Here is a 27,010-nt window from a genome sequence, read left to right on the forward strand (position 1 = left end):
TAACACATAAATTGGAATTTCATTTTATAAGATGTACATGAATAATTAAAACACAAAGTTTTTGTAATTTTATTGTTACTTAAAACATTAAAAAAATAGATGCCGATATTATACGAAAAAGAACTTGAAAATGTTATATGGACCTCAAACAAGTATTTGGCAAAATTGTGTTTGTATTAAAGTTGTATTATGCATATGGCTTTTTAATGTCAGTTTTCCTCCAAATCACCATTCTTCTCATCATGAATTTGATAGTCAGTCCAATGTACTTCATTAACCGTTCCATCTACCAATGGATATTCCAACGCTTCACAGAAGTATACATGTGCTATTTTTCCATTCATTGTTACTACATAAATGGAAACAAATTGTTATATAGTGGTGATGATTTGATTGCCAACGAAAACCAGATCTGGGTTCAAAATCACACACATTGGTTTGATTTTGCTCCTATTTGTATGCTTTCTCCAATGGTCGGGAGAATAGGTTCTATGCGTTTTTTTATTAAAGACGAAATTATGAAACTTCCTTTTATTGGGTTTGTTTTCATTTTCAAAACAACAAATTTCTTTGTCTCGAAATTTATTGGCAGTTGCTCAACTAAGTAAATGTATTATAAATATATAATAAATTTTGTATTATAAGAATAACAAACAGATTTGGACTTTATTGGATGGATAATATAATGTTGAAGAGAAACTTTGCAGACGACGAAAAACACATCAACGAGACATTCAAACGATTGAGAAACAAATACTATCCTTTCTTGTTAATTATCTTCCCTGAAGGTACTCGAGCAAAACCAGAAAGAATATTAGAATCACAAAAATACGCAAAAGAGCACGGACTTCACGTCTATAAAAATCTGTTAAACCCACGGCCGTTAGGTCTTTTTCATGCTCTTAAACAACTCAAAAAGGTAACACCATATTTGTATGACCTCACAACTGGATACGGACCAGGAGCTTCACTTGGGGTTGTGTTCTGCCCGGGCGATGGGGTTGACATTCATGTACATGGGAAAAGATACTTGACAAAAGATTTGCCTGATGACTTTGAAGAGTTCAAAAAATGGATGGAAAAGATCTGGATCGAAAAAGACGAACTTGTTGACTACTTCAATGAAAACAAAAAATTCCCAGGTAATGAGAAACAATTACCGTTCACATTCAAATGGGCGGATTTCACGGGGTATATGGAACCGGGGTGTTTTGATAAACCATAACAATTATTATTATTTTTTTTAACAAAGACTTGGTCATATCAAAGTTAAAACTATATTTTATATCATTTAATGATTTAATAATTAATTTTAATTAATAACCATTAATAATTACAATTGTTTTATAATTCTGTAATATATGTTTTTGATATTGTAAACTTTAAAAATATTTTTGTTTGTTTGTTTCAAAAAAAACAAATAAAAACACGAATACAAATTGGTATTTTTATTTATATTATACATTTAGGTATAAAATACAATTAAAATGTGGTCACTTATTATTAATTTCAAATTTTTAAAATTATCGAGTCAACACAAACAGAATCTCATTAAAAAAGCTCGATTAATTTTCTTATTTGAAATAGCCAACGTTTCACAAAACTTAACAGTTGTCTATTATATTATTTTAAATTAAAAGGAATTAAGTTCTGGTACAGTTCAATAGTTATTGTTTGATCAATGATTACAAAGACCAGTTCAATACCAAAAATACTCTTCATTATCTTCAAATATTAAACCACTCCAAAATTACACTTAGATATTGTCCAATTCATACGTCTTGCTCATCACAAATAATTTATTATTCGAATTACAGTAAAAATAATAACAACACAGTACTTAAGTTTACTTTGAATAATTATAATTCATATTGTACATTTATCGTATAAAAACAATGGGTATAAAATTGACTCAACAACACATAAAACATATTTTTTTAAAAATAAGAAGAAAAACTTTTTGTTAACTTGTTTTTCTTGACTATTTTTTTAAAAGTTATAATAAAACATGAATAAAACATTAAGTTTTGAATGATATACCGGTAATAACCAAATATAGATTGTTACATTCAGACTCAAATAACTATAATAAAATAATATATTATTAAAAAAATATACACTTTTATAATACTTTAAAACTTCGAAACTTTAAAAATATAATAAAAGAGTAGTTTTCGAACTATGCATTATTGCTATTCCAACTATGTTTTTTAACTTCAATCAACAAAATTTCGATAATCCAAAAATACACTCCAAAATGGTTTACTGACCCAAGTCCCTTCATTCACGCCAAAAATGTCTAAGGTTTTTCTTCGAAAACAACTCGTTTTTTATGCGCATCTGTTAATTGTATTATCTGATGTATACAACAAGTCCAATCGACCTCGCATTCAATTTCAGGGCTGATATGATCAACTGGGAAATCGTTGACGCGCCCACACATTCTTCATTTCTCCATACCCAATCTTATTTGAAACGAACGGAGAATTCTATCAAGACGCGGTCGGTTTGTTTGTTACCGCACACAGCTGACCGGGTTTCTTCCATCTTCTACGACACACCAAAACTCATTTCACTCTTCCCAAACGTTTCAGATTTTTGCGCTGAGCCAGATGGATCGTTTTGCATCAACTTTTTCATCACATCGATCAATCAAGTGTTCTCGACAAGGTTCAAATCACAGTCATTTCAATTCAGTCCACTCGAGGGTATCACTATCCACAACGAAACAAGTATTTTAATTGAGCACAATTATTACTTCAGACAAGACGAGAACACGACAAATACTTTGGTCATCATCGAAACGGTATTTCCAAACCAGTACAAAGTGCATAAGGTATTAATGCACCACTCGCTGAACGCGTGCGAAGAGGCAATAAACAACTTATTTTTTCTTCTTGAAAATAATCAGTCGGTCATTCAAATTAACGAGATCAAGCGTGAGTTAATCCGTAAGTGTGTTCACAAAGACTATTTAACAAATATCCTCCATAAGTCGCCATCTTTCACCGCCTACACGACAAAAAGTATTAACGAAGTGATGATCATTGGGTGTGGGAATTTTTGTGATTTCAAACAGGCGATGTCAGCGTTACCGAAGTTGGTGGTCAACGAACCATTTTTCACTTCATCAATTTTAGTTCAACAGGAGGACAGTGTTTTAGGACCAAAATGGTTTCATAAAGAGAGCGTGTTTTTTGGTGAAATTCCAAGTGTAGTTGATGTCAAATATAGTGGATTAATAAGTGAACGGAATATGTTCTTCTGTTGTGCGTCTGGTGTACGGCGAAAGAATTGTGTTGAAGCGCACAATCCGGGGTGTGCATTTTCTTATGTGTTAGGAGCGGAGTGGGTTGAAAGTGTTGGACAAAAAGCAGTGTCGGTGTATTGCTTTCATTTTTTCATTCCTAAATTAGAATCGCAAGAACACCAATTACGAAAATTAGTGTTAACACATATTTTAGATCGCGTGATATTGACTCGCTATGTCATTGAAAGTTGTGGGATCGTCAAAGTAAACGAAATTTTTGTCAACAACAAACAACTCCCAAAAACACAGCACTCGCCACGCGAATTCCTTTTCGACTTATCTCAAAAAATTTTGCAGAACAACATGTTGCTGAAGAAAAATGTGAATCGGATGCGAACACTTCTTAAAGAAAAAAGAAGACATGTGGCGACTAAAGGGAGATCCGGAGACTTCAATTTGTTCGCACTCCCAGAGAAAATACTTCACAAAATACTCACCTTTCTTCCTTTGGAGGATTTGGTCGTTCTTTTAGCGGTGAGTAAGAGGTTTGTGTTCACATCAACTTTTTCATGTCGAGACCACTGTCTTTCATAATAAAAAGGAATAACTTGATAGAATGCACCTCTACGTTATGAACTCATTAGACCTCTGGCAAACATTCTACGACCTTTATTTCAACGCACTGACTTTCAAAAAGTTTAACTTGATAACACCACTGACACACCCTGAACCGTGTGATTACCATTACTTAGTTAAGACTTCTAAAATGCTTCAGTTCAATTGGAAGAACCAAATCAGTCTAAAAAAGTCGCGGATTGTACTGTTTGATAAAAGTCCAGTTGATTATATCAAGCCGACTCCTTGTGGAATGAGTATAATGGGCAGCTCGTGTGGTAAGTGTTGTCAAGTGGCGCACCCAACCAACTTGAAAACGCGCGAAGTGCTTGTTGGTGACAAAATAGTGTCACTTGAGTTGTACACTGAAATGGATAAATCGCTCATGTTCATGTTATTGAACAGTGGCGCAATTCGAGTCTACGTTGTTGGTAGTGATGATTATTCCACTATCACCACAGACAAGTTCGAGTACGCCTGTTCCATCCCACAACACCAATTTTGTTATTGGGACAAATCCGGGACTGTCTCCCTCTGCGACTTAGACACTGGAAAATGCAAATTTAAGTTCCAAACAGGATCTCAAGAACAACTTCATGTCGATGAAATGGCACCGGATTTATTAGTCCTTTCTTCGACCGATAAGTGTTTGAAAGGTTTTGATTTGCGGTCCAATCGAGTCGTATTCAACAATTCGACGTTTGGAGGGTACATCACTACTTTCGATGGATTTGATAATTACATAGTGTGTGGGGGTACTGATGGCATTTTAACAATGCTCGATATGAGGACAAACCAACTCTGTTTGGACCGTTGTATACACCAAAGTGCGATCAATGTTGTAAAGTGTTGGAACAGAAAGATACTGACTGGTGGCGAAGATAAAGGCTTGTGCTATTTCGACTGTAGTCAGGGGTGGTTTGGTAACTACCGAACGCTCTATAGACACCAAGATGAGGTCACGTCGATAGTCTTTGACGACCAAATCCTGATGACTGGGAGTCGTGACGGTATATTGTATTATACTGATTTTTCTGTTTTTAATTGATTGTGTTATAGTCTCCAACGTTCTTCAAAACAGTGAATTAATTGTATGAAAAAGTAGTGCATTCTCACACGGCTGTGATAGCTCGATTTTTTTTGCTTGATTCCAACTCGTCTTCTTCACCGAGTTTGATGCGTTCACAGTTGACATTACACGTGTGTTCCGAAAATGCAGTGGTTTTCGTTCTTTCAAAATTTCGGTTCACTAACATGAATTTGAATAATGAGGTATGGAGTACAGAACACTCCTCTATTTGATATTCACTATGTCCTTCACTCTCAATCACTCCAACGGTTTTCAAATCAACAATTAATTGGTCTTGACTCGCTTTTTGTGAAAAGTGCTTGAAACACTCTAACGTCAGACTCTGACTGATGTCGCTCAACACTTTCGTTGTACTTATCCGTTCTTCTAAATACATTCTCTTGTACCCTTTGATTCGTTTGAACACTTCGCTTTTGGGATACATCCACTCTTCTTCCCTAAATATAGAACACGTAAAATCCTCAACAAATATACTCCGCTGACCAACGTGAATCGGTTTCCCTCCAAACTTTTTACTCTCCTCGTTGAACAACCACACTAAGTAACACACCAACCCTCGCTGTTCCATTTCGCTAAACATCGTATCCTTTTCTTCCATCGCTTCTTCATTCTCCGATAACAAAACACCAGTCTTTTTATCGAAAAAACAGTCGTACTCTGCAAGTCTATCATTTTCACCATATCTCGAGCACTTTTTGTACACAGCTATACTAACTGGAGTAACTACAAAATGTGTCGGCGTGTTTTCGCATCCAAAAGGATGTGTCTCCCAATAATCTGTGGGTATGTCGATTCGGAATCCCTTCTTCTCGATTCGCTCGCCTTTGTCTTTGGGAATTTTTCTAGGTGGCAATGTTGATATTCCAGCGACAACCTTCGCGCCGAGTTTCTCGTGTATATATGCGACTTGTTTGTATAAATGTGGTTTTGTAAGTAAAATTGATAAAAACACCTCTGGTGGTCTAAGAAGTGGAAGGATACTCGTGACAAAAGTGTCTGGGAGTTCATGTGTAAAGTTTCTGTTTTTAGTCAATACAAGTAACACGTTCTTCTTTAGCGATTTGATGTTCATTTTGATTCGATTTGTGAAGAGAAGTAATACCTTAGCCAATGATATATTGTCCTGTTGTGTTTGAAACGTGTTTGTCATAGCCGTTGGCTTCTCTGTGTTTTGAAAGAAATCTGGTGTGAACGTTTTTAAAGCGTCCTCTTTGCCCAAAGCGTTTGTCTTAAAAATGCGTGTGGAGAAGTAGACCAAAGTGATTTGGACAATGTCTGGAAGCGCCTCAATCATAGAAGAAAATTGAGGGAAGTACCCATCGCAAATGATCACCAAATCGCTTGTTACATCCAGTGGAATAAGTGTCTCAAAATTTACGATTTCACCAAACCTACCAATCGTAGATATTCGATCTGACATTTTTGTTATTTCGTCCAAGCGCACATTCTGTTGACTCTTCATACTTTTTGATTCGTATGGATTTTGAGTTAAGTGTAATGACGTTTTCTTTATAACTTTTATTGAATTATAAATGATTTATTAATTATTGTAAAAGTATTATATAGAATATTATTTTAATTATTTTTATCATACAATTAAAATATTTTATTTCCAATGATTTTAACTTGAATATTTTTTTTTAATTTTTGTTTTTTCTTATTATTTTTATTATTAAAAATAATTATTAAAACCATTTGAATTAACCGAAACTATATTTTTGAAACTACTAATAAAATTATTAACTTTATACCATTAATTATGTATTAACTATAAAATAATACCCATTTATTAGAAGTTTAGTTTATTTGCAATAGAATAATTAATAGTTAATTTATAATAGTTAAAATACATATTTTCCCAAAAGTTTTCGTTTGAATTCTATTTATAAAAAAGGATTCAATCTTTGATTAAATTTTGAATACATTTGTCTAGTTTTGTAAACTTAAGAAAATAATTCTTTTAATTTTAAAAGAAGAGATATTTCTATGCTTTTTTAAAATAAAAATACAAGCAATTAAAATACAATTACAATCAAAATCTTTTATCGCCAATGAACTATGGCAATGAAAAACCAATTTTTCCATAATAAAAAGAAGCGAAAAACCTAATTGGCGTGTCTTTGGTTAATTAAAGTGAAATGAAAATAGAAAGAAACTATTAACTTGAAAAGAATTGTATTACAACACAATGATCAGACCAGCCAAGGCGCTCCGGACTCGTTCACAGATTATTGGTAAAAATGAAATCAAGGTGATGGTCGTTGGTAGTGCGAAGTGTGGAAAGACGACAATTTGTAACACGTTTTTTGAAACCACGAGTTCTGACACTACTGCTGAGGCTGTTGTTTGTTTCTCATTTCATCAAGTGACCATTTCGTCGCAACAATAATACAACGGATGTGTTTTGAAGAAATAAAAAATAGAGAGAACGGTATGTGCAAATCGACGAAGAAATGATACGAGTGGTTGTGAGTGATATAGTTGGGAAGCAAATGTTTTATGCGTCGGACAATCCATACACAAATTATGATGTTATCATCGTCGTGTTTGACATCACTGATTTGAAGTCGTTTACTGATGTCAAGTCGATGTGGTTGCCTGATATTTCCGCGTATTCCAACATCGACACGGAAGTTGTTTTAGTTGGAAATAAGAAGGATTTGGATGTCGATAGAATCACTCCATACAAAACAGCTCAAGAATATGCTGATGAACACTTGTGTCAGTATTATGAAGTGACTAAAGAAGACACGTCGTGTAGTTTATTATTCGATTGTATTGCTCGAGACTATTTAGTGTCGTTTGTGTTTATAACGCATGAGTAAATTAATAATAATACAATCTAACAAATAACATTAAGAGATGTTAAAATGCGAGTGCTTGTGATGGGCGACACAGGCGTTGGGAAAACGACTTTTATCAGAAAAGTTACTTATAAAGAACCACAAGGTCACGATTTTAAAACACTTGTTTGTTACAACACAGTCATTAGTGTAATGTGATCGATCATAGAAATAACAACGAAGGTAAGTTCGCGATTTGAAATGGAAAAATTGAAGTATCTGATCCACTTGTTTGATTACTCATTTTACAAAAATTTGTTATTGTCATTCCCCACACTTTCGAGAACAATCGAAGGGATGGTGATCCTCTTCGATTTGACGAACGAAGAAAGTTTCCAGAATGTCCACAGAATACACTTTTTGAACTTAAGTGCTTTCACAGATGTCACTGGGATCTTAATTGGATACAAATCCGATTTGACAAAGGAGCGAGTCGTCAAGGAGAGTGACGCACAAACACTGGCGGAGTGGATGAATTTCACATATATGGAACTCTCTCAAAATGAGACAACAGACCATTCACAAGCTATAAAGGCGCTTGCTCATGCAGTTCGTATCAATCGACTGTCCATTGAACAATCTCTTTAATTCTTTATTTAAATTCGTAATGTTCTTGTGGGTTGCTGTTCTTTATTCTAATAGATTCAAATATTACAATTTTACTATATAATTATTATAGATATAGAAATCATAAACTAATAAGGATTAGTTTATGATTCTATACATTGAAGTATATTTGGAAAATCTCTTTCAAGCCAAGATGCTCTTGTAGACATCTTCTCAATCCCTTGTTTAATGCAATTTTCAGACCCTTCACACTTGTGGTCTTCAAAGAATTTCATGAAGAAATTGACACGGTCACGAGTCGAATATTTCCCTAACATAGAATTCAATATACATTTCCGAATTGATGACATTCCACCACCATATTTCTTGTTGATATCGTTGATGTGGGTGATGACATAATCTGTAGGCAATTCACTCTCTCCACTAAACAGTTCTGCAAAAGCAAATCCAACGTCTTGTTGCCTCACCGTCGATTCGATGAAACTGAGTGCTTTTTTAATAAGTTCTTCGTTTTTGGTCGATGCAATAGCTTTCAACGCAACTCGACGAATTTCAACGGTCTCTCCAGTCGTGTAAAGTTGACACAATTTAGAAAATACAACATCGTCCCCATATCTACCTGCAATATAACAAGTCGGTAAAATTAATTCACCAGACAATCTTCCTATTTCATTGTTCAAGACACTTCGACTTGCGTTGTTGTAGAATTCTTTTCGTTTGAATAAAGCGACACAACAAGAGCGCAAGGATGTGGCTTCACTTGACTCTCCCAATTGGACGTTGTAACCCAATTCACTATAAATTGGAAACAACAGTCGTTTCATTTGTTGTCTGATGTATCGTTTGACTCGAGAATCTTTAAAAACAGTTTTTAACTCACTGAAATGTTTTAAAATACATCTTGAGAGTTGATACGTTTCGACTGTAATTGGATCGATCTGTCGAATAAAACTGAGGTACTGCGTTGAGGACAAAACGCCCAATTTTCCAAGTGTAAATAAATCGTCACATAAAGTCAGTACTTCCAAATGTGATATTTTAGTCTTTTCGAGAAGAGTAATTAAGTCGTCAGAATACTTCACTCTATAAAATCCACTTGATTTAGCATTAGCAATTACATAGGGATATTGCCATTCAATAACCGATTTTTTGTCTTTAAAAATGTATTTTACAACTTTGTTCTCATACGACAAGATCATTGGTATTTGCCAGATTTGATCACTTAATACTCCACACCTCTCTTGTTCTAAGTATAGTTTACCTCTCTCTAAACGAACACTGACCATTGGAAACCCAGAAGCGTATGTCCATTCCTGTACAACTTCTTTCAAATCAATTCCACACACATTTCCAACACAATCCCACATGTCATCGCTTGTCGCATTTTGATATAAAAATTTGTTAAGATAGGCAGTTACCCCATTCATAAAGGAGTCAAATCCAACATAATTCACTATCATATTTATCAATGCACTTCCTTTGTTGTAACTTATCAAGTCGAAGACTTGTTGTACGTCACTTGCTTTATCAACTTTAATACAAATGGGATGGGTGTTGATACTTCCATCAGACTCAAGCGCAGGTATTAAAGACTCAACTACATTTGCTGCTTCCATTCTCCATTCGGGAAACAAGGTGGAAACACCAAATAAAGTGCCAACGTAACTTGCAAATCCCTCATTCAACCAAATGTCATCCCACCACTTCATCGTCACCAAATCACCAAACCACATATGGGCTAACTCATGGCACACAACACTTGCTGACCGCTTTTTGGCCTGTGTTGATGCGTTTTCTTTTAAACAAACTTCGGTCTCTCGCGAAGTTATTATACCCCAATTTTCCATCGCGCCACACTCAAAGTCAGGAAGAGCAACCCAATCACACTTTGTGAGTGGATATCTAATTTTGAACTGAGACTCATAAAGCGACAAACACTTATCCATTACTTCAAGAGCAAAGCGGGAGATGTTTTTGTGATTCCGGGCAAAATGCAGACCAAGCTGGATGCCATTTTTACCAACTTTTGTGTAACTTGTGAACTCTCCGGTGACAAAAGCTAATATATAAGTCGACATCTTTGGTGTTGTCTCGAAAGTCACTTTCTTTGTTTGTTCAGTTAATTCGACTGACTTTATTGGCATATTTGAAAAACAATCATCTGTTGGAGGTACCTCTAAGATGATTGAAAAAGTTGCTTTATAATTTGGTTCATCCAAACATGGGAAAACACGACGTGCAGAAGACGGACAGAACTGAGTGCAACAAATGACCTTTTCCTTACCGTTGAATGTATATTTCGATTGATAAAATCCACACAACTCGTCATCTGGAAGTCTTCCTTCATATTGAATTGTCACCTGGTGTTCCCCCAAATTAAACTTGTTGTTTGAAGTCAGTGTTATTTGCTCATAAGTAGGGTTCTCTGTAATTTTTAAATGATCACATTCTTCTTGTAATACAGCACATATATTATTTAAATTGACGGCGTTCATCACTATTACATTTGTTCCTGTTGTGCACAATAGTGTCAAGACTGTCTTTCCGATAAATTTTCTTTGCGATGGATATGGTTTAATAAATACTTCATAATGTAATGGGACAAAGTTAGTTGGAAGCAATTGAGACATTTTGAGGATTTGTTTTCTAGTTCATGATCTATTATAATACTAGTTAATATATTTGTTTCACATATAAATTAATAAACTATAAAATATTAACTATAAAAAAAGATTTTATTATAAAAAATATCTACAAATAATATCGAAATAAAAATATATTTTAAAAATTTTTAATTTAATTTTAATGACACAAAAAACAAAGCAAATTATTTCGATTCCGATATAATTTTATTTTATAACAAATCTTCCAAACAACATAAAACTATAATTAAACTATGAAAAAAACAATACAAATACAACAGAGTATAGTCAAAAAGGCACCACGTTAGAGACTGCGTGGCACTTTTTAAAAATAGTTTGAAGGGTTATTTAAAGTCAAAAACGAAGTTAGTCTGTGTCTGATGTCTACCTTTGTAAGTCAGTCATCGTTCTTGGACTGTTCCGACACACAGACAAACACATTTAATGTGTATGAAAGCCAAAACTACTACTTATTATCACTCTCATTACCAAACATTCTTACATCGACTCTTCAAGTGAAGTATATGAACAATTGGGTTGTTGTTAAAGCGTCTTTACTTTTGAGCTCAAACGCACCGAAGTTCGTCTCACAGTTTCCGCTCCCAACAAATGCGGATGGGTCACATTTACGAGCAAAGCTTCAGGGCGATGTTCTAGCAATTGTTGTGCCTAAGAAACAGACATATTGCACTGAGGTTGACATTATTTCTTTCTAATTTGTATTTCGTTATTACATCTTACTGGTTATATACTATAACAAATTGTGTCATGATGAAAAGCGAAGTCAATTCATTTCATTGGCAAACTGTTGGAGAATTGTTTCGAATATCCTTTTGTGCCCTTCATAACTTGGATGTCCATAAACACCCCAACACTCTTGATCTTTCTGTGTATAGCAAAGTTGGCAATTCAGTTCAACAACTCGCTTTCCATATTTTCGATTGATTGACTTGATTGCGCTCTGCCACGCAATTTCCCCCTCACGTGGGAGTATAGGGCCAAGCTCGACAAAGATCGTTGAAGTCTTGTACACACTAAGGAGTTTCTCTAAAAATAGAATGCAGTGCTCAGCAAAGACTTCGTCCAAGTCGCTTTCGTCGTTAGAAACAAAGAAGTCTATTATCGTCTTTTCATGCCCTTCGTGCGTCCATTGTTCGACTTGTTTGCGAACTTCTTTCTTCTCGATTGCACTGTCAACACGAGGAAGTGGTGTTATGACCTTTGTTTCCTTCTCATAGAAATGAACTTCTTTCTCTCTTTTAATTGCTTTTGGCTTAATGTAGGCGGGTGGAACAAGACTCTCATCAACAACATTGGCTACAACGTCCCAAAAGTCGTTCATTCCAAATGACAGAAGAACGTAATCTGGAATCCATTCTTTGTGGTCATACACAGACGTGTCACCGCCTGCGCACTCTCTGCTCCACAAAATTGGAAGGTTGAATTTCTCATTTGGAAATTCGATTTCTTTATAACTTCTCACAAGTCCAATACCACTATACGCGATTGTTCGAGTCGATAATTCAAATTTGTCGGCGAGTTGAGCTGCAAAAGTTGAAGTTGAGTCCGATTGGTATGGGACTGATGTGCACCCTTCGACTGGGAATATACCATATCCACACATCATTGAGTCTCCAATGATTTCCATTGTTTTCTGTTTTGTTCTTTCAATGGGTGGGAGTTTAATGTTTGATCCAAAGAATGATAAAGCCCCATCCCTAGCCTCTGTTATCTTTATAAGTGAAATTCGGACCAATCTATCTGTTCTATTTGTTAAGGTAATTGTTATAAAAGAGTTTTCAAAAGCAAGTGTATTGTTAATGAGTTCTTCTGGCACTGGGTGTATTGGTTCTGTTCTTGTTATCACCAACAATTCTTTAGTCTTGATTTTGATCAAATTCACTCCTTGTGATTTGAAGTATAGCACCAAAGTGCCTTGAGGACAGTTAAACTCAAACGAAGACGATGGCCAATCAAATGACATGCTTTTCTCTGTTTTTGTATAACGGCAGTTAAACAAGATGTTTTCAAAACACAAGTCAACAGGTATGTCAAGTGTTGTACTTTGTTGATACGTGACTTCCATTGAAAAATAGTTCAGTTGTATTCTATTTTGAATATAAAAATGGCTGTTCACATTCACAAATTTTTAATACTTTTGTATTGTTATTATTTAATTAATATACAATATATATATATATTGTATCTATTATATTAATAAACAATATCTTGGAAAAACAGTTTACTATTAATGAATAATAAACTGAATTATATAAAATAATATAGTTGATTAATGAAATTTTGTTAACACTAAAAAATTTAAAAAGTAATAAAAAAAAACAATTTTTTTAATAAATCGGGAAATTGTACCTAAACTATTTTTCTAATTGAATATTACAGAGTCGATCTTTAAATATAAATCAAATGGTTGAACTACTTGTCAACCCCACTGAAGGCGACCAGTATGTTATTGCTCCGTTTATTTACACGACGTACTTTGCTGTTGTTGTTCTCTTTTTTATTTTTAAATTTCGCACTCAAAAGGTCAACATGCATTATGTAATTGTGATTCTGGCTTTTTTCATTCAGTCGTTTTGTTTGTTGTGTTGAGTAAGAAATGGATTCTGACACGTAGCCGTGTCGGTGAGTTCTATCATGCAAATGTACCAAAAAACGATGTGTATACCATACCTCTTTTCTCGATTGGTGTATATTTGTGACTTCTTTTTGATCAGTTTCACCCTCTTTTATTGGGCGCATGACTTCACTAATCGCGAGGCTCGAGTCGTTAACATTTTGTATTTAGGAATAGCTCTTGCTATTCTCAATAGTGTTTTTATTGTGTGTGTTTTAGTGGCGTTTTTCATGTTTGCTGCTCTTGGAAACAATTGTCAGAGCAACAACGGATACGTCGAAATGTTGAACACTTGGATTTCTGTTGGGTGTTTGTTACTATCTTATTTTTTTAGTGTGAAAAGGATTCAATCATAGCAAACATGGTTCTTGTCATCTTCGAGTGTGTCTTTGGAATTATTATATTTTGGAGATACAAATACCAGGTCTCACACTTCACATCTTCAGACTCCAAAAAATCATTTTACATCTATTTCTTCGCAACTGCGTTTCTTATCGGTGAGAACTTACTTCGATTTGTTGCTCATCTCTACTACCCCATCACGGGAAAATACTTGAACGATGTCTTTTACCAATCTTTGATCCATTGGATTCCTGATGGTGTCGAGTGCTTCACCTTATGTTTGTTGTCTATGTGTTTATAGAATTACCATTTATAGTAAAAAATACTATATTTATTCCACAACACATTTCTATTTTAAAATACTATTACAGTCTAATTTGATAATAATAAATTATTAACTAAGAGTGCTATTGTGGTCCCTAGATCGTATGTCTTCACAGTTCAATCAGTCCTTTGAAAACACAATGTTTAAGAATGCTGAAATGATACAGGAAAATATTCTACAGCGTGTGGTGGGGGAGTTTTACCTTGATGGACATCGCTCCTATCAACGAAGCAGGTATTCTACGACTAGCAGGCATTCAGTGACCCAAGGAATTTTACTGAAGTTGGAATGAGTCAAATTGTAATCGAACTGTTGTGTAGATAATTTTCAATTCTGTTACTGTAGCATAACAATTTGTCGACTAGAAAATGTTATAAAAAACAAAAAAGGTGCTTTGCTTTCTTTCGAACGTTTGAAATCCTGAAATATAAAAATAGTGTCTTGAAAAATTTCAAGTTTCATGTCCACAGGCGTGAGCAAACAACCCAGAACAGTGCGGAGGGATTCCCGCTCGACAGTGAGTAATTCGACGGATTGGTCCGGGATGTCCGGTACAGATGGGTTAATTGAGGAACAAAGTTATTACCCAGACCCCAATTACTCGACTCTTTTCGATCACCCTGATACCCCTGAGTACATCACATATACAACAGAGGCGGGGTGTGACTTCAAAATTATACAAATGGCGACACTTGAGAAGTGTCTCCAGACGATGTTCTCGAAAAGTTTTAATGATGGATACTTCCAAGAGTGTTTCATCTTAGCGTATCGTTTGGTGACAACACCAGAAAGGTTATTAGATTTAATAGGTATCTTATTTGATCCAGTTATACCCGAAGGAATGGACTGGGATACATTTGTGAAAGAAGTAGTGACGCCACTGCGACTGAAAATCATGAACTTTGTGAGGACTTGGCTGAAGAACGCGTGGAAAGACTTTGAAGGAAAAGACGAACTCATCGACAAACTTCAGCAGTTGATAGAAAGGTTCAAACAGTTTTCATCGAAAATGGGAACTAATATTAATAAGCAATTAGAACTTAAAATTGCCCACGTCGAAGCAAAAAGTGAGGAGTCTTCTATGCCTGGGATCAAAATAACACAACTGGAGAAGAATGAGAAGTATGTGAATGTCCTCCAATACCACCCGGCTGAATTTGCACGACAAATCTCTTATTTGCAAAACAACATATTCAGGAAGATCCCATATTATGAATTCTTGGGGAATGGGTGGACCAAGAAAGACAAAGAAACATTGACACCACAAATCATGCGACTAGTTCACTCAACTCAAAGACTGTTTGGGTACGTCCAAACAACGATTCTTGCAGTCAACGACGTCTCAAAACGTGCTATTTTACTCCACTACTTTTTGGTAGTCGCCGATGAAATGCGTAAATTGAATAACTTTGAAGGGATGAAGGCCGTGTATTCTGCACTGATGTCAACACCAATTTTCAGACTGAAAGATACTTGGGACTCGATCACAACAGAAGACAAAGAGATTAATGGGCGCTTGAGTGAATTGTGTGACCAAGCCAAAAACTTTAGTAAGTTACGAGAAGTGATGAAAATAGCCGTGTCACCATGTATCCCATTTTTGGGGAGTACAATGGGCGACTTAGTCTTTGCAGACGACGGAAATAAAAGAGTTGGAGAAGACAAATTGCTCATCAACTGGTTCAAAGTGCGACAGATTGGAAATTTGATCAAAGAAATCATGGTGAAACAGGCGGTTGCATACCCATTTAGAAAATATGATTCATTGGTCGAGTATTACAGTGGAGCGCCTGTGCTTGAAGACGAGGAACAGATGTATGACTTGTCTGTGTCACTCGAGGAGAAGCGTGGGGAGATGAATTCCGACCTCGAGAAGAAGATATCCAAACTCAAAAAGGATGGTCACGCAGCCGTCAAGAAGTACGTCAAATTTTATTCAAAAGCAGACGGATCGAAGTGAATTATCTAAATGAGCACTTTTTAAGGATTTTAATATTTTTTTAACACCACTGCTTTTTTTGTTTTATTCAAAAAAAATGTTGATTGTCTTATGTAAATACTACAACAATATGGTCACTCTGCCTTATATAAAACTTTGTGTTATCTAAGACTTTTATTTATAAATATTAGTTCATAAAAACTATTCAAATATATAAAAACTGAATTTGATTTTGGTGTTTTTGGTTTGTTATTATCGAACTATATAATAATTTATTTTAATTATAAATTAACTATAATAGTCTTGCATAAAGCAAAGTTTTACATAAAGTAGAGTGACCATATTGTAATTGTTTTTATCTACTTTTGATGTAATATAAAATCGTTTGAAACTATAAATGTGTAAAAAAAATAAAAGTCACTCTGAAATATGTAAAATTAATAAAGTTTGAAATAAATTAATAAAAATTATTTTAATAACCAAAAATAAAAAAAGTTTTTGTGTTTTTGGTTTGGGTTTTTTATAATTATAATATAATTTCTCTTAATCAAAATTTAACTATAAAAGTGAAACTATTTAATTTCATTATCATCAAAATTATAATAATTTATTTGTCGCGAATATTTATTTATTTAAAAAAGTCATTTTGTTAGCAAGTGTTTGTGTGATATTGTCACAACAATATCACTTTTATTCATTGTTTTTGATCTACTGAAGAGATCCGAGTCAAAAGAAGATATGGAAAATGGGTGAAACGATGACACAAAATAATTGTTTAATTATGCACATTTTTTAAAAATGGTGGTCAATGTCGGTAAAATTATTCCGTCAGTCAAAGCAAATATGTTGTGTATAAAAATTTATTGTTTTGAATATCTTAATTTGGCATTTACTTGTTGATTTGTTTTTTTTTGGATTTTTAATTGCTAAATTTGATAACAATTTAGCATCTGTGAATAGAGTTACTTGTCGTTGTATTGAAAAAATAAATGTTATAATAAAATGAACTTTATATAAAAGTCGTGTTAACAATTAAAAATCTAACTTTCTAAAAAAGAGTTAAATTTGGACTGGAAAAAATCGAGAAATTAATCGAAATAATCAACAGAAACAGGGATAATAGACATTTAAATTAGTGCTGGGTTTTTGGCCCGTTCATAAAACTCCGAGGTGTGATTTTCATTCTTAAAAGTGAGGGAAAAGACTTCAAAATCAGCGTGGCAAGTATTGGGTGAAACGACTGAGGAAGAGTCATCACCTGTTGGAGTTGGGAAAAGTTCATCTTTATAGCATTTTTTAGTAACATTAGTGGTAGTTGAGACACACCGGACCTTATTAACATGTGAGTATGATGTTGGTAAAAGGACTGGTTGATATTCCTTATTCATAGTTGAACAAATTGAATAACTAGGTCATCTTTTGAATCAAAAAGATGCTTTGTATATGTTTTATGGATTTCTTTATTGAAATAATACCTTTTTCAAAACATCGAGGAATTGTGAGCAAATAAAAGAACATGGTATTATTTTACAGGAAAACATATAATTTTAATATTTGTTATCGGTAATATTTTCTTGTGGTAAAAAAAAGACGACATTTTTTAATATAAAATGTATGTGAAAAAAAAAAGAGTTGCCGGTTTTCCAAAAGTCGTTCAAAGTAGTTGGTGATGATTTCGCTTTAAATGTTGTTTTATTATAGTTTATAATAAAATGATCGAAATAAAGCATGACATTTCACCGTTTATTCTATTCTTGTTTGTGTTATTCCACTTTATTTCTTATACTTTTTTATCCCGACAAATCACACATAATAGTGTGTTATATTGTTGTTTTTTATAGTAAAAATCGACTTTTGTTTTTAACGGTCTCATTATTTATTATAGCATTTTGGTGAATAAAAAATAAAAGAAGTGAATAATTAAGATATTTAAAGATATTAGATATATCACCAATTTTGTGTTTAATAGGTAATATATTAAATTAAAAAAGATTAATAATTTTTAATAATATATATTAGTATATATATATGTATATAATAATGTTAAGTGAAAAATGATATTAAAAACAATAATTTTGTTAGTTTATATTTGTAAGAAATCATTATTTCCATATCTATAACCATATTTCAGGGTTTGCCAACTGAAAAGAAGTAACATTTTTATAGTTACAATTTCAATCAAAAACTTGAATTTATTTATCTTTTTTATTAAGAGATGATGTTTTAATCAACTTGTTTTGTTTTTTATCGGCTTTAGATATTAAATCCAATTTACTTGACATATTCACCCCAAAAATATATTTTTTTTTTCTATTTATGTAACTAATTTTAAAATATATACAAATTTTTGTTAATTTTTTTTAAATGTTGTAATATCAAAAAAAAACTAGGATATGTTTACTAAATAAACGGGAATAAAGATAAAAAAATATTTAGTAATAATTAGAAACAAAAGTTTTTTTAATTTTAAGACAAAATTTGTCCTTCTTAATGAATTACATCAGATTAAATATTCGGAAAATTTAAGGACAATTTAAGTTGTTGTTGGCAAATGTTCAGTCAAAAAAAATTTAAAACAAACCACACACATTTATCATTTTACTAATATTTGTTTTAAATTATCATTATTATAATTCAATAAACAAATATTGTACATTTTGTTTAAATAATAAGATAAATTTTAGAGAAATAAATTGATAATATCATAGTACAATATAATCAGTTTTCTGTGAAAAAAATATTTATTATTTTATTATAACAACAACAACTATTTTGGTATAAAACTAATATTATAATTATATATTACTATAAAAACTTTGAGGTCTAATTTCAATACAACTTTCTCAAAGACAGTTCCATTTCAACTCAACAATATTATTTGAAATTTCTTTTTATTCAAATACCTTTTTGAATAATAAAAAAACTATAAAAAACTATAATGCAATTAAATTACTTTTCTTTATAATATAAACGTAACTATAATTCCAGTTTATAGGCAGTTTCAAAATTATGTTTAAATAAATATACTTTTACTATATATTGTACATAAACAATAGTGATTAGAAATTATATCAATTAATATTAGTATTCCAAGTTCAAAAATGCTCTAAGAATTATCATTGCCTTATTTTCAAACAGAAATTTACTTTGTAAAAGGAGTCTTAAAAAACTTTATAGAACTGTAAAAGTATGCTTGTTCTTCTCTTCGTTGGGTTCACAATTGCCTTCCGGCCTAATCCCGCTTTTGGTCTGCACAACTTTGACGATGTTATTGTGACTTGGTGTGGCTCTCGTAATAACAATAACGAAAATCGGTTCAGAGCCTCTGGTATTTGCCAATTGCGCTCCAACGTTAACAACTATGCACAAACACTCTTAGAAACAGACGGATTTTCTTTTATTGTCGGAGACACAAAATACAGCGACCCGGTCCAATTTGAAGGTGCAAACACGATAGAATATCCAGGTGAATATTCTCATCGACTTGAAACATACAACGACGTCGAAATCCCGACTGTAAAACTAACTAAAAGATATATAGTAATTCCAACCAAGCCCTTTACCCTTGAAAAGTACGAAATAACAAATGAAGGAGATTCGGATATTGAAGTGAATGTCATGGACTATATCACATCCACTCAGACAGAACAGCCAGTGAAAGGTGGTATCATCGAAGGCACTTTCAGTCAATACTTTGACTATTCTGAAGACGCACTATTGACGAACATTTCTTTGATTATGGGCATGGTTGGTGCAAACACACAGACATTTAGTGATTTAAATGGGTCTTCTCCAATTACTGAGTTTGCCGAAGGGGGGAAGTTTGTGCAAGTGAAAGAAGCACAGGCAACCCAAATCATGTCTGCTTTCCAGAAGAATGTGACTGTCAAATCAAATTCGACGGAGAGTGTTATCGTTTATCGAATTGTCGTTCCAAGCAAAGAAATTGCTACTACTGGTGCCGAATTGGTGAAAGAAATTGAAGCCAAATCATATGATGAATGGAAGGACAACTTGAAAGTTTTCATGGACCTCCACACTGCAAATTATAGAGTTCCCAAATTTGAAAATTTAGACGAGGAAAAGATGTGGTACTCCTCTGTGCTTACTATGTTGTACTCCCAAAATCCAACGGTCGGTACTTTGGTTGCATCCTTCCACCCCCTGTATTACTACAAGACTTGGACCAGAGATGCCGCATACTCCGCAGCTATTTTGACAGCGATGGGAGAGTACAACGGAGCTGAAAAGTTCTTGAAATGGCTTGCAAAAGCGGAGCTCCGAGACGGTGGGTTCTTCGCAACTACATACAGCTGGTGGGATGGAACATATGTAGGGTTTGTTGAGCCACAATATGATTCTGTTGGTGTTGCTTTGTATGTGTATTACTATTACACACAAATGACACAAACAACTGGATTAATTAAGGACGAAACAGTCAAACAACGAATTAGAAAATTGGAGGATTTCTTGTTGTATAGAGATTGGAAAAATCTTATTAAGCCAGACTATTCGATTTGGGAGGAAAGCAGCGATGGATGGACTTCATTAAGTGTCCCACTGCAATATTATGGATTCACACAAATCCAAGGCCACCACGGATTGTTAGCGGCTGCTATGATTGAAGAGAAGTATTATAAAGATACTAAAAGAGCTGAATTGCTGAGAAAGAGAGCGCAGGACCTATCAACTTCATTTGAGAAATTGTTCTGGAATGAAGAGAAAGGATACTTTGTCCAAGCAATTTGGCAGGACAACAAAAAGCAGAAAGTGATCGTCGACACATCGACTGCGACTATGGCGTTCAGTGACATTGTAACTGATCAAATAAAGATCAAAAAGCACTTTGATAACATCAGAAAGTTCAACACCAAACTTGAATACGGCCTTGCAAGATATCCACAAGACTCATACTTCTATTCCTCAAAGTGGAATATTGGAGGAAAAGAAGCTGGTGAAGCAAGCCCACCATGGGGAGTTGTCACAATGTTTATGAGTTGGGCTGAATTGCTCTACGACGAATTCGACAATCATGCAAACGTAGTTAAAGAAAGATTGAATTGGATGATTAAACATACTGGAAACGATTATATGCCATGCGGAGAAGCTGTAGACGGAATCACTGGCGACCCGATTATGTCATCAATGCCTGATGTATACGAACACGCAGGTGTGTATATCATGACAGCGCTTCAGAATCAACAACTCGTCCCACTCTTTAATTATAAGAAGTGGTAATTTGGTAGTTTCGTAATTATTGTTATAACATTTGTTTTGATATAAAATAATAATATTAAAGTACTAAATAATATAAAATGGGAGGAGTCGACCGATACTCAATGATGATCATTGGAAAATACTTCGAAAGCGTCAAAGATTTCAAAGTTGTTATGATGGTTAGTCGAAAATTCAATTTGTTGAGCGAAATGTACCACTTCAATCCAGTACCTTTGACATCACTAAAGGAAAACAAATTGTTCCCAAACATCGAGACTTACCATCTCTACTCAAAGAGTGATTTTGACTTGGAATTTCCAAACAAGGTTATTCATTATTTAATGACTTACGAAGACGCAATTGGTCTTCCACAGAACATAGAGTGCACAAATGTTGCGTTTAGTCGAGAAGATGTCAAACTCTTTGGTGGTGAAATACCAACTTCAAAAGAGGTGCAGTCGTTGTCATCGTCATGTTTTAAGTCATCAACTGAACAGCGATGTGTCGTTCCACAAAACATTAAAGTGATTGGAGACGAGTGTTTTTCACTCTCTGGTAAACTCCACGCAATTTCACTGTCAAGCAATATAACTGTAATACCACAGAGATGCTTTTGGGGATGTCGGAGACTTAGTGCGATTGAAAATTGTCGTCAAATACTTGTTGTTAAGGATGAAGCGTTTTCAGAGTGTAACTCTCTTCGCGATATTTCCATTGAAAGTGTTGAAGCACTTGGTTATCACTCCTTTTATCAATGCAAAAAATTGACTTCTATTTCTTTCGGAAGCACACTTTCTTCACTTGGGTGTGGCTGTTTCTGTGAGTGCATTTCGCTTTCAGAAATCACTTTACCACTTAAAGTTACTGTGTTACCAAAGTCTTGTTTCGCTGACTGTTCGAATTTGCACACCATCAACGGGAACATCACAAAGTATGGCAGTGGTGCTTTGTACAACACTCAAATGAACCCAACTCCATTACTTCGTCTTGCGTTTCGAAAGGCATTTTGAGGATATTGTTGACATTTTGTTAAATACACGCCACCGTGTAATTCTTTTATTGTAATTAATAGTTGTTTAATCCTTAAAGTTATGGTAACAAAAGCTATTATAAATTAGAAGAAGAACTAGAATGTAAATGTGTAATTCATCAAGTAAAACTTCAAAACTAATGAACTAAATAACACAGTGAATATGTCAGTACACGGACTCTCTGATTTTGGACACGACGACGATGACGAGCCAAAGGGGACTGGTTTTTATAATAAAGGAGGAACGGAATTTTATGCAAACAATGACGGTGTTGAAGCGTACAAAAAGGCTACAGAAACTGCCTTAGATGGGAATGGTCATACGAAGAAAAACGCGAACAAAAACGACTTTGTAATAACTGTGGTTTTATATAAAAATGGGATTTCAGTCAACAATGGAGGGTTACAGTCGTACGCAGACAGCAAAGAGTTTTTACACGACATCACAGAAGGGTATGTACCTGAGAGATTTTCAGAAGAAGGAAAGAAGTATAATGTTACAACTAAAATCGTTGACTCGACCAAAGTTGCGTGTAGCGATAAAACAGCCGTGAAAATGACGACTTGTGGGTCTTCCTTTGTTGGCGAAGGAAAAACACTTGGAAAGGAAGTCGGTCAAAATTTCACCGCAATACCACGACAACTCAATGCAGACCTTTCTAAGCCGACTGCTAATATCAAAGTCAGATTTGTTGATGGGAAGTCTAAGGTTCTCAAAGTCAATTTAGATTGGTCACTTCAAAATGTTTACTCATTGATCGCACATGAAAGTGGGCTGACCACTTTCCACCTCAGAGCCCAAAACAGAGTCATTGAAATGAGTGCAACACTTGTTAGTGATGCGAAGATAGCGGGAACGTCGCTTATGCAGCACAAGTAAATTCATTGAGATGTTCTATTTATATTTTGTTTTAATAACAAATAAATTAATAACATATAGTAATAATTTGATGTCTAATTAAATATAGAACAATAACTATAGAATAAAAAATAATTATAAAATTGTATTTTTGGAAGAATCCAATCGATCCAAAAATGGACTCTAAATGTTACTCGGTTCCGATTTCGTTAAGTTGGTCAGTTAATCTCTTATTTCTTGAAGCGATTAAACATTGCAAGTCATCAGGGTTAATTCCAGCATCCAAATATTCACAATTCAGAGCCTCCTCTGCAACTTGTACAAAACCAGTGGAGATCTCATCGAATTTGGGACGTTCTGTTGTGGCCTGATTCCAACACTTTTGTATTATCGAGGACAATTTTAATGGCATCGTCTCGTCTATCGCAAGCCGCTTTCCGTTGGTGACATATTCTTTAATTTCAAATAGAGACTTAAAGTCGTTGTAGGGCTCTCGTTGATAAAAGACTTCCCATGCAGTGATGGCAAATGAATAGACGTCTCCAGCTGATGTATACACATCTTTAAAGGACTCTGGAGACGCGTATATCGGCGTTCCAAGACCCTTTTCACTAATACCTTTTCCTCTTTGAGTGAATCGTGATGTTCCAAAGTCAGTGATTTTGATGCAACAAGCAGACTCAGTGAATAAGGAATTGACAAGTAAATTGTCTGGCTTTAAGTCCAAGTGAAGAATTTGGTTTTCATGCAAAAATTGCATTCCCCTCGCCGTATCAAACAACATTCTGATTTTCAGTTTGTAAGGAAGTCGCATTCTGTTGTCCCCATTTTCTAGGCGCAAGTATTCTCCTAACGAGCCCAAAACAAAGAATTGTATAACCATTGAGACTTGGGGAAGATAAGTCACAGACCCCATATAATTTGCGATGAAAGGGTTGCGCAATTTACTCATCATATTACATTCTTGAATGACATTTTTCTTTAAGTCATCCATCTCTTCTTCCGTCAAATTGTCCCAATCGAATTGCTTGACGGCAACAGGAACACTTCTGTATTTCCCAATACAGATCTTGCCGTTCGCACCCTCGGCAAAAGCTTTCTCTGATACGTTTAACTCGTCCATGTCTAAATGTGTTGAACTTGCAGCGTCTGTTTGAATATTCAATTTGTAGTACGTGTGGTGTTGAACATTTTTACACAATTCTTGCATCGTTGCTTTGTCTTCAGTACTGAAAGTTTCAAACGTCTTGTCGAGAAGAACGTTTGCGATCTGCTGGAGCGTTTTTTTTGATTTACTAAACCACACAGTGAATGGAATTTTCATTTCTTTGACTTTTGTTGTGCATTTTAAAGTCATGTAAACGACACACTCTCTTGTCCCTAAACGGGGTGCTGCATATAAAACTTGTGGTTCAAAGTGAAACACATATTTTGGGTTATTTGGAGTATGGAATATGACCATCATATATTTGTTTTTCGAGTAATTCTTGATGTCCATACGCTCAAAGCGCGTCTCTCCAACATCAGTCACTGCATTTTCAGTACCAAAGTCCAAACTGAGTGGACGCACAATGTATTTGTTTTCTCGAGAGGGCATCTTTTGTGCTGCACCTTGAATGTAAAAGTGGTACGACGGTTGTTGTTTTTTTAGTGTATCAAAATCCACTCTTTTATTCTTTGTAACAATCCGAATAACAAAGATGAAGATGACAACTATAACTATAAGAACTAAAACTGCTCCTCCAACTACAGGAAGAACAACAGTCAAGATGTAATCTTTCCTTTTACATCCTCCGTAATTGTTTTTGTCCGCTTCAAATCCTTCTAAACAATAACAAAACTCATTGCAATTTGTGTTGTTATCGCACTAAATTGTTAATGTATTGTTTATATAATGTCATTTGAAGTTATAAATTATAATTATTAATTTAATTATTATAATTAATAGATAACAAACTTCTTCTGTTCGTATATAGCCATTTGCACCACTTATTTGATCCAAGACCCCATTGCCACATTTATCAGATACACATTGGCCGTTTTTGGCAGAAAACCCATAGTCAGTCATACATCTACATGTATGTAGGCACCCTTCACTTCCTCTAATACATTCTTCATCTTCTAATTTGGAATTAGACAAACATACATTTGACACACACTCTTCATTTTCAAGTGTATACCCCTCTTCACATCCACAATATTGATCACAATGCAAAGACCCAAATTTACATAAATTGGAGTGGTTCGGCACTTGCCATTGGCCATTATAATAACATTTCAAATGGCAATCATCACCCCCATATTTATCAGCACAGACACACTTCCCTTCGTCAGTGGAACAATACCCATGTTGTTCGGACATTCCACAATTGTTCGCACAAATCACTTTAAATACAACTTGGATGTCCGTGTTTGGTTCTTGTGTTTGTAAGTCTAAGTACCGAACTTCATTGTTAACGTTTTGTTCGATTTTTGTTTTAATTCCCATCCCAACACCAGCTTTGCTCTGTACGCCATATTCCTTCCCAACCCAAATGTTGTTGCACCTCCCGATGTTTGTGTCTGGGTCATCAACAACAAATTCCTGTAAATATATCAGTCTATTTTGTTTTTTGGTATCAATCAATAGCGAGTAATTTCCTTTAAAATTAACACCAAAGGTGATATAAGCTACCATAAGCGTTGGAGCGCAGAAGGAATACCCAAACTTACCATATCTCGTGAATGGAAATGTCACTTCTAATGTTTTTGTTTTTGAATTGAAAAGTTCTTCCATCTTTGCTTGATCGAAAGTGACTATTGGCACAAGACCGATTGTGTCATCTTTCACAACTTGAACAGTGAGTGTGACTTCCTCAGCACCTTCTATACTTATAAAGATATAAACCATTTTTTCAGTGTTTGATTCACTGAACAAAATTGGGACACGAAGAGAAGCTTCTAGTGTATCCCCGGGGATGTATATTCTCCCACCGCATTCACCCGAATCAGTGGACATCGACAAACTCGTCTCAATGTAAATTTTGTTTGTTGTCTTCTTCGACTTGATGACTTTAAAAATTGTGAATTCATACCCATCTTTCTCATAATCAGGAGCATGTAATTTGTACCATTGACCACTTCTATACCGGACTTTATTTGGGCAGATTCCTTTATAAACTGTTGTTGTCTTAGTAAGTGTAAGTGTCACAGACGACGTGTTTGTTAGTGTTTCAACGTGTGACGCAGATGGAAGCCAACTGCTTTCCTGAAGAATAACAGTAGATGCAGAAATACAGCCATCACTGGATGGGATGTAGAGTTGTGTTGTATTGCCGTCTGCAAAGTAAGGAACACACGTGAGACAAGAAGAATCTGTTTGGTCGTATCCAGTCTTACATGAAGATGAACACGTGTAATTGGCTATGCAAGTGCTCTGACACCCACTCGAGCATGTAAACTGTTCAACAAGAGTCTCCAAAGCGGACACCAAGCTCAATAACGTGACGAAACACAGGAAACCCATTCAATCTTTGTCTATTTTAGATCATCGGATTCAAAGTCGCATCCCAGTTTTTGTTGTTTAAACTTTTAACTTCATGGTCATTCGAAACACCCTATGCCGAATTTTGGATTATTCATATGTCAACTTTATATAAAATGGACATATCAACAAT

At 34.5% G+C, this 27,010-nt stretch overlaps 13 protein-coding genes across 13 annotated transcripts; 9 read left to right on the forward strand and 4 right to left on the reverse strand.

Moving 5' to 3' along the window:
- Window positions 1-137: 137 nt before the first annotated feature.
- EIN_226600 (1-acylglycerol-3-phosphate acyltransferase, putative) lies at window positions 138-1,225 on the forward strand (the record flags this gene model as incomplete). The annotated part of the gene is made up of 2 exons (XM_004255000.1): window positions 138-538; window positions 658-1,225. 2 exons carry the CDS (start codon window positions 138-140, stop codon window positions 1,223-1,225), a joined length of 969 nt encoding a protein of 322 aa, XP_004255048.1.
- Window positions 1,226-2,407: 1,182 nt separating this feature from the next.
- On the forward strand, window positions 2,408-4,913 carry EIN_226610 (hypothetical protein; the record flags this gene model as incomplete). Its single annotated transcript, XM_004255001.1, has 2 exons — window positions 2,408-3,795; window positions 3,866-4,913. The coding sequence occupies 2 exons, from the start codon at window positions 2,408-2,410 to the stop codon at window positions 4,911-4,913; spliced, it is 2,436 nt and encodes an 811-aa protein (XP_004255049.1).
- A 64-nt stretch (window positions 4,914-4,977) lies between these two features.
- Window positions 4,978-6,417, reverse strand: EIN_226620 (hypothetical protein; the record flags this gene model as incomplete). The annotated part of the gene is made up of 1 exon (XM_004255002.1): window positions 4,978-6,417. One exon carries the CDS (start codon window positions 6,415-6,417, stop codon window positions 4,978-4,980), a length of 1,440 nt encoding a protein of 479 aa, XP_004255050.1.
- A 726-nt stretch (window positions 6,418-7,143) lies between these two features.
- EIN_226630 (hypothetical protein) lies at window positions 7,144-8,386 on the forward strand (the record flags this gene model as incomplete). Its single annotated transcript, XM_004255003.1, has 4 exons — window positions 7,144-7,320; window positions 7,379-7,710; window positions 7,816-7,924; window positions 7,982-8,386. The coding sequence occupies 4 exons, from the start codon at window positions 7,144-7,146 to the stop codon at window positions 8,384-8,386; spliced, it is 1,023 nt and encodes a 340-aa protein (XP_004255051.1).
- A 122-nt stretch (window positions 8,387-8,508) lies between these two features.
- Window positions 8,509-10,995, reverse strand: EIN_226640 (aminopeptidase 2, putative; the record flags this gene model as incomplete). The annotated part of the gene is made up of 1 exon (XM_004255004.1): window positions 8,509-10,995. The coding sequence occupies one exon, from the start codon at window positions 10,993-10,995 to the stop codon at window positions 8,509-8,511; it is 2,487 nt and encodes an 828-aa protein (XP_004255052.1).
- Window positions 10,996-11,387: 392 nt separating this feature from the next.
- On the forward strand, window positions 11,388-11,723 carry EIN_226650 (small heat-shock protein, putative; the record flags this gene model as incomplete). The annotated part of the gene is made up of 1 exon (XM_004255005.1): window positions 11,388-11,723. One exon carries the CDS (start codon window positions 11,388-11,390, stop codon window positions 11,721-11,723), a length of 336 nt encoding a protein of 111 aa, XP_004255053.1.
- Window positions 11,724-11,791: 68 nt separating this feature from the next.
- Window positions 11,792-13,093, reverse strand: EIN_226660 (hypothetical protein; the record flags this gene model as incomplete). Its single annotated transcript, XM_004255006.1, has 1 exon — window positions 11,792-13,093. The coding sequence occupies one exon, from the start codon at window positions 13,091-13,093 to the stop codon at window positions 11,792-11,794; it is 1,302 nt and encodes a 433-aa protein (XP_004255054.1).
- Window positions 13,094-13,431: 338 nt separating this feature from the next.
- On the forward strand, window positions 13,432-14,601 carry EIN_226670 (hypothetical protein; the record flags this gene model as incomplete). The annotated part of the gene is made up of 4 exons (XM_004255007.1): window positions 13,432-13,603; window positions 13,643-13,951; window positions 13,999-14,262; window positions 14,390-14,601. 4 exons carry the CDS (start codon window positions 13,432-13,434, stop codon window positions 14,599-14,601), a joined length of 957 nt encoding a protein of 318 aa, XP_004255055.1.
- Window positions 14,602-14,769: 168 nt separating this feature from the next.
- On the forward strand, window positions 14,770-16,269 carry EIN_226680 (ras GTP exchange factor, putative; the record flags this gene model as incomplete). The annotated part of the gene is made up of 1 exon (XM_004255008.1): window positions 14,770-16,269. One exon carries the CDS (start codon window positions 14,770-14,772, stop codon window positions 16,267-16,269), a length of 1,500 nt encoding a protein of 499 aa, XP_004255056.1.
- A 3,168-nt stretch (window positions 16,270-19,437) lies between these two features.
- EIN_226690 (hypothetical protein) lies at window positions 19,438-21,486 on the forward strand (the record flags this gene model as incomplete). Its single annotated transcript, XM_004255009.1, has 1 exon — window positions 19,438-21,486. One exon carries the CDS (start codon window positions 19,438-19,440, stop codon window positions 21,484-21,486), a length of 2,049 nt encoding a protein of 682 aa, XP_004255057.1.
- Window positions 21,487-21,563: 77 nt separating this feature from the next.
- EIN_226700 (hypothetical protein) lies at window positions 21,564-22,475 on the forward strand (the record flags this gene model as incomplete). The annotated part of the gene is made up of 1 exon (XM_004255010.1): window positions 21,564-22,475. The coding sequence occupies one exon, from the start codon at window positions 21,564-21,566 to the stop codon at window positions 22,473-22,475; it is 912 nt and encodes a 303-aa protein (XP_004255058.1).
- A 183-nt stretch (window positions 22,476-22,658) lies between these two features.
- On the forward strand, window positions 22,659-23,375 carry EIN_226710 (ubx domain containing protein, putative; the record flags this gene model as incomplete). The annotated part of the gene is made up of 1 exon (XM_004255011.1): window positions 22,659-23,375. The coding sequence occupies one exon, from the start codon at window positions 22,659-22,661 to the stop codon at window positions 23,373-23,375; it is 717 nt and encodes a 238-aa protein (XP_004255059.1).
- A 169-nt stretch (window positions 23,376-23,544) lies between these two features.
- Window positions 23,545-26,859, reverse strand: EIN_226720 (serine-threonine protein kinase, putative; the record flags this gene model as incomplete). The annotated part of the gene is made up of 2 exons (XM_004255012.1): window positions 23,545-25,221; window positions 25,312-26,859. The coding sequence occupies 2 exons, from the start codon at window positions 26,857-26,859 to the stop codon at window positions 23,545-23,547; spliced, it is 3,225 nt and encodes a 1,074-aa protein (XP_004255060.1).
- Window positions 26,860-27,010: the final 151 nt, after the last annotated feature.

The sequence above is a fragment of the Entamoeba invadens genome (genome assembly GCF_000330505.1).
Source record: "Entamoeba invadens IP1 unplaced genomic scaffold scaff_1105074725849, whole genome shotgun sequence".
In the NCBI taxonomy this organism is placed as follows: Eukaryota; Evosea; order Mastigamoebida; family Endamoebidae; genus Entamoeba; species Entamoeba invadens.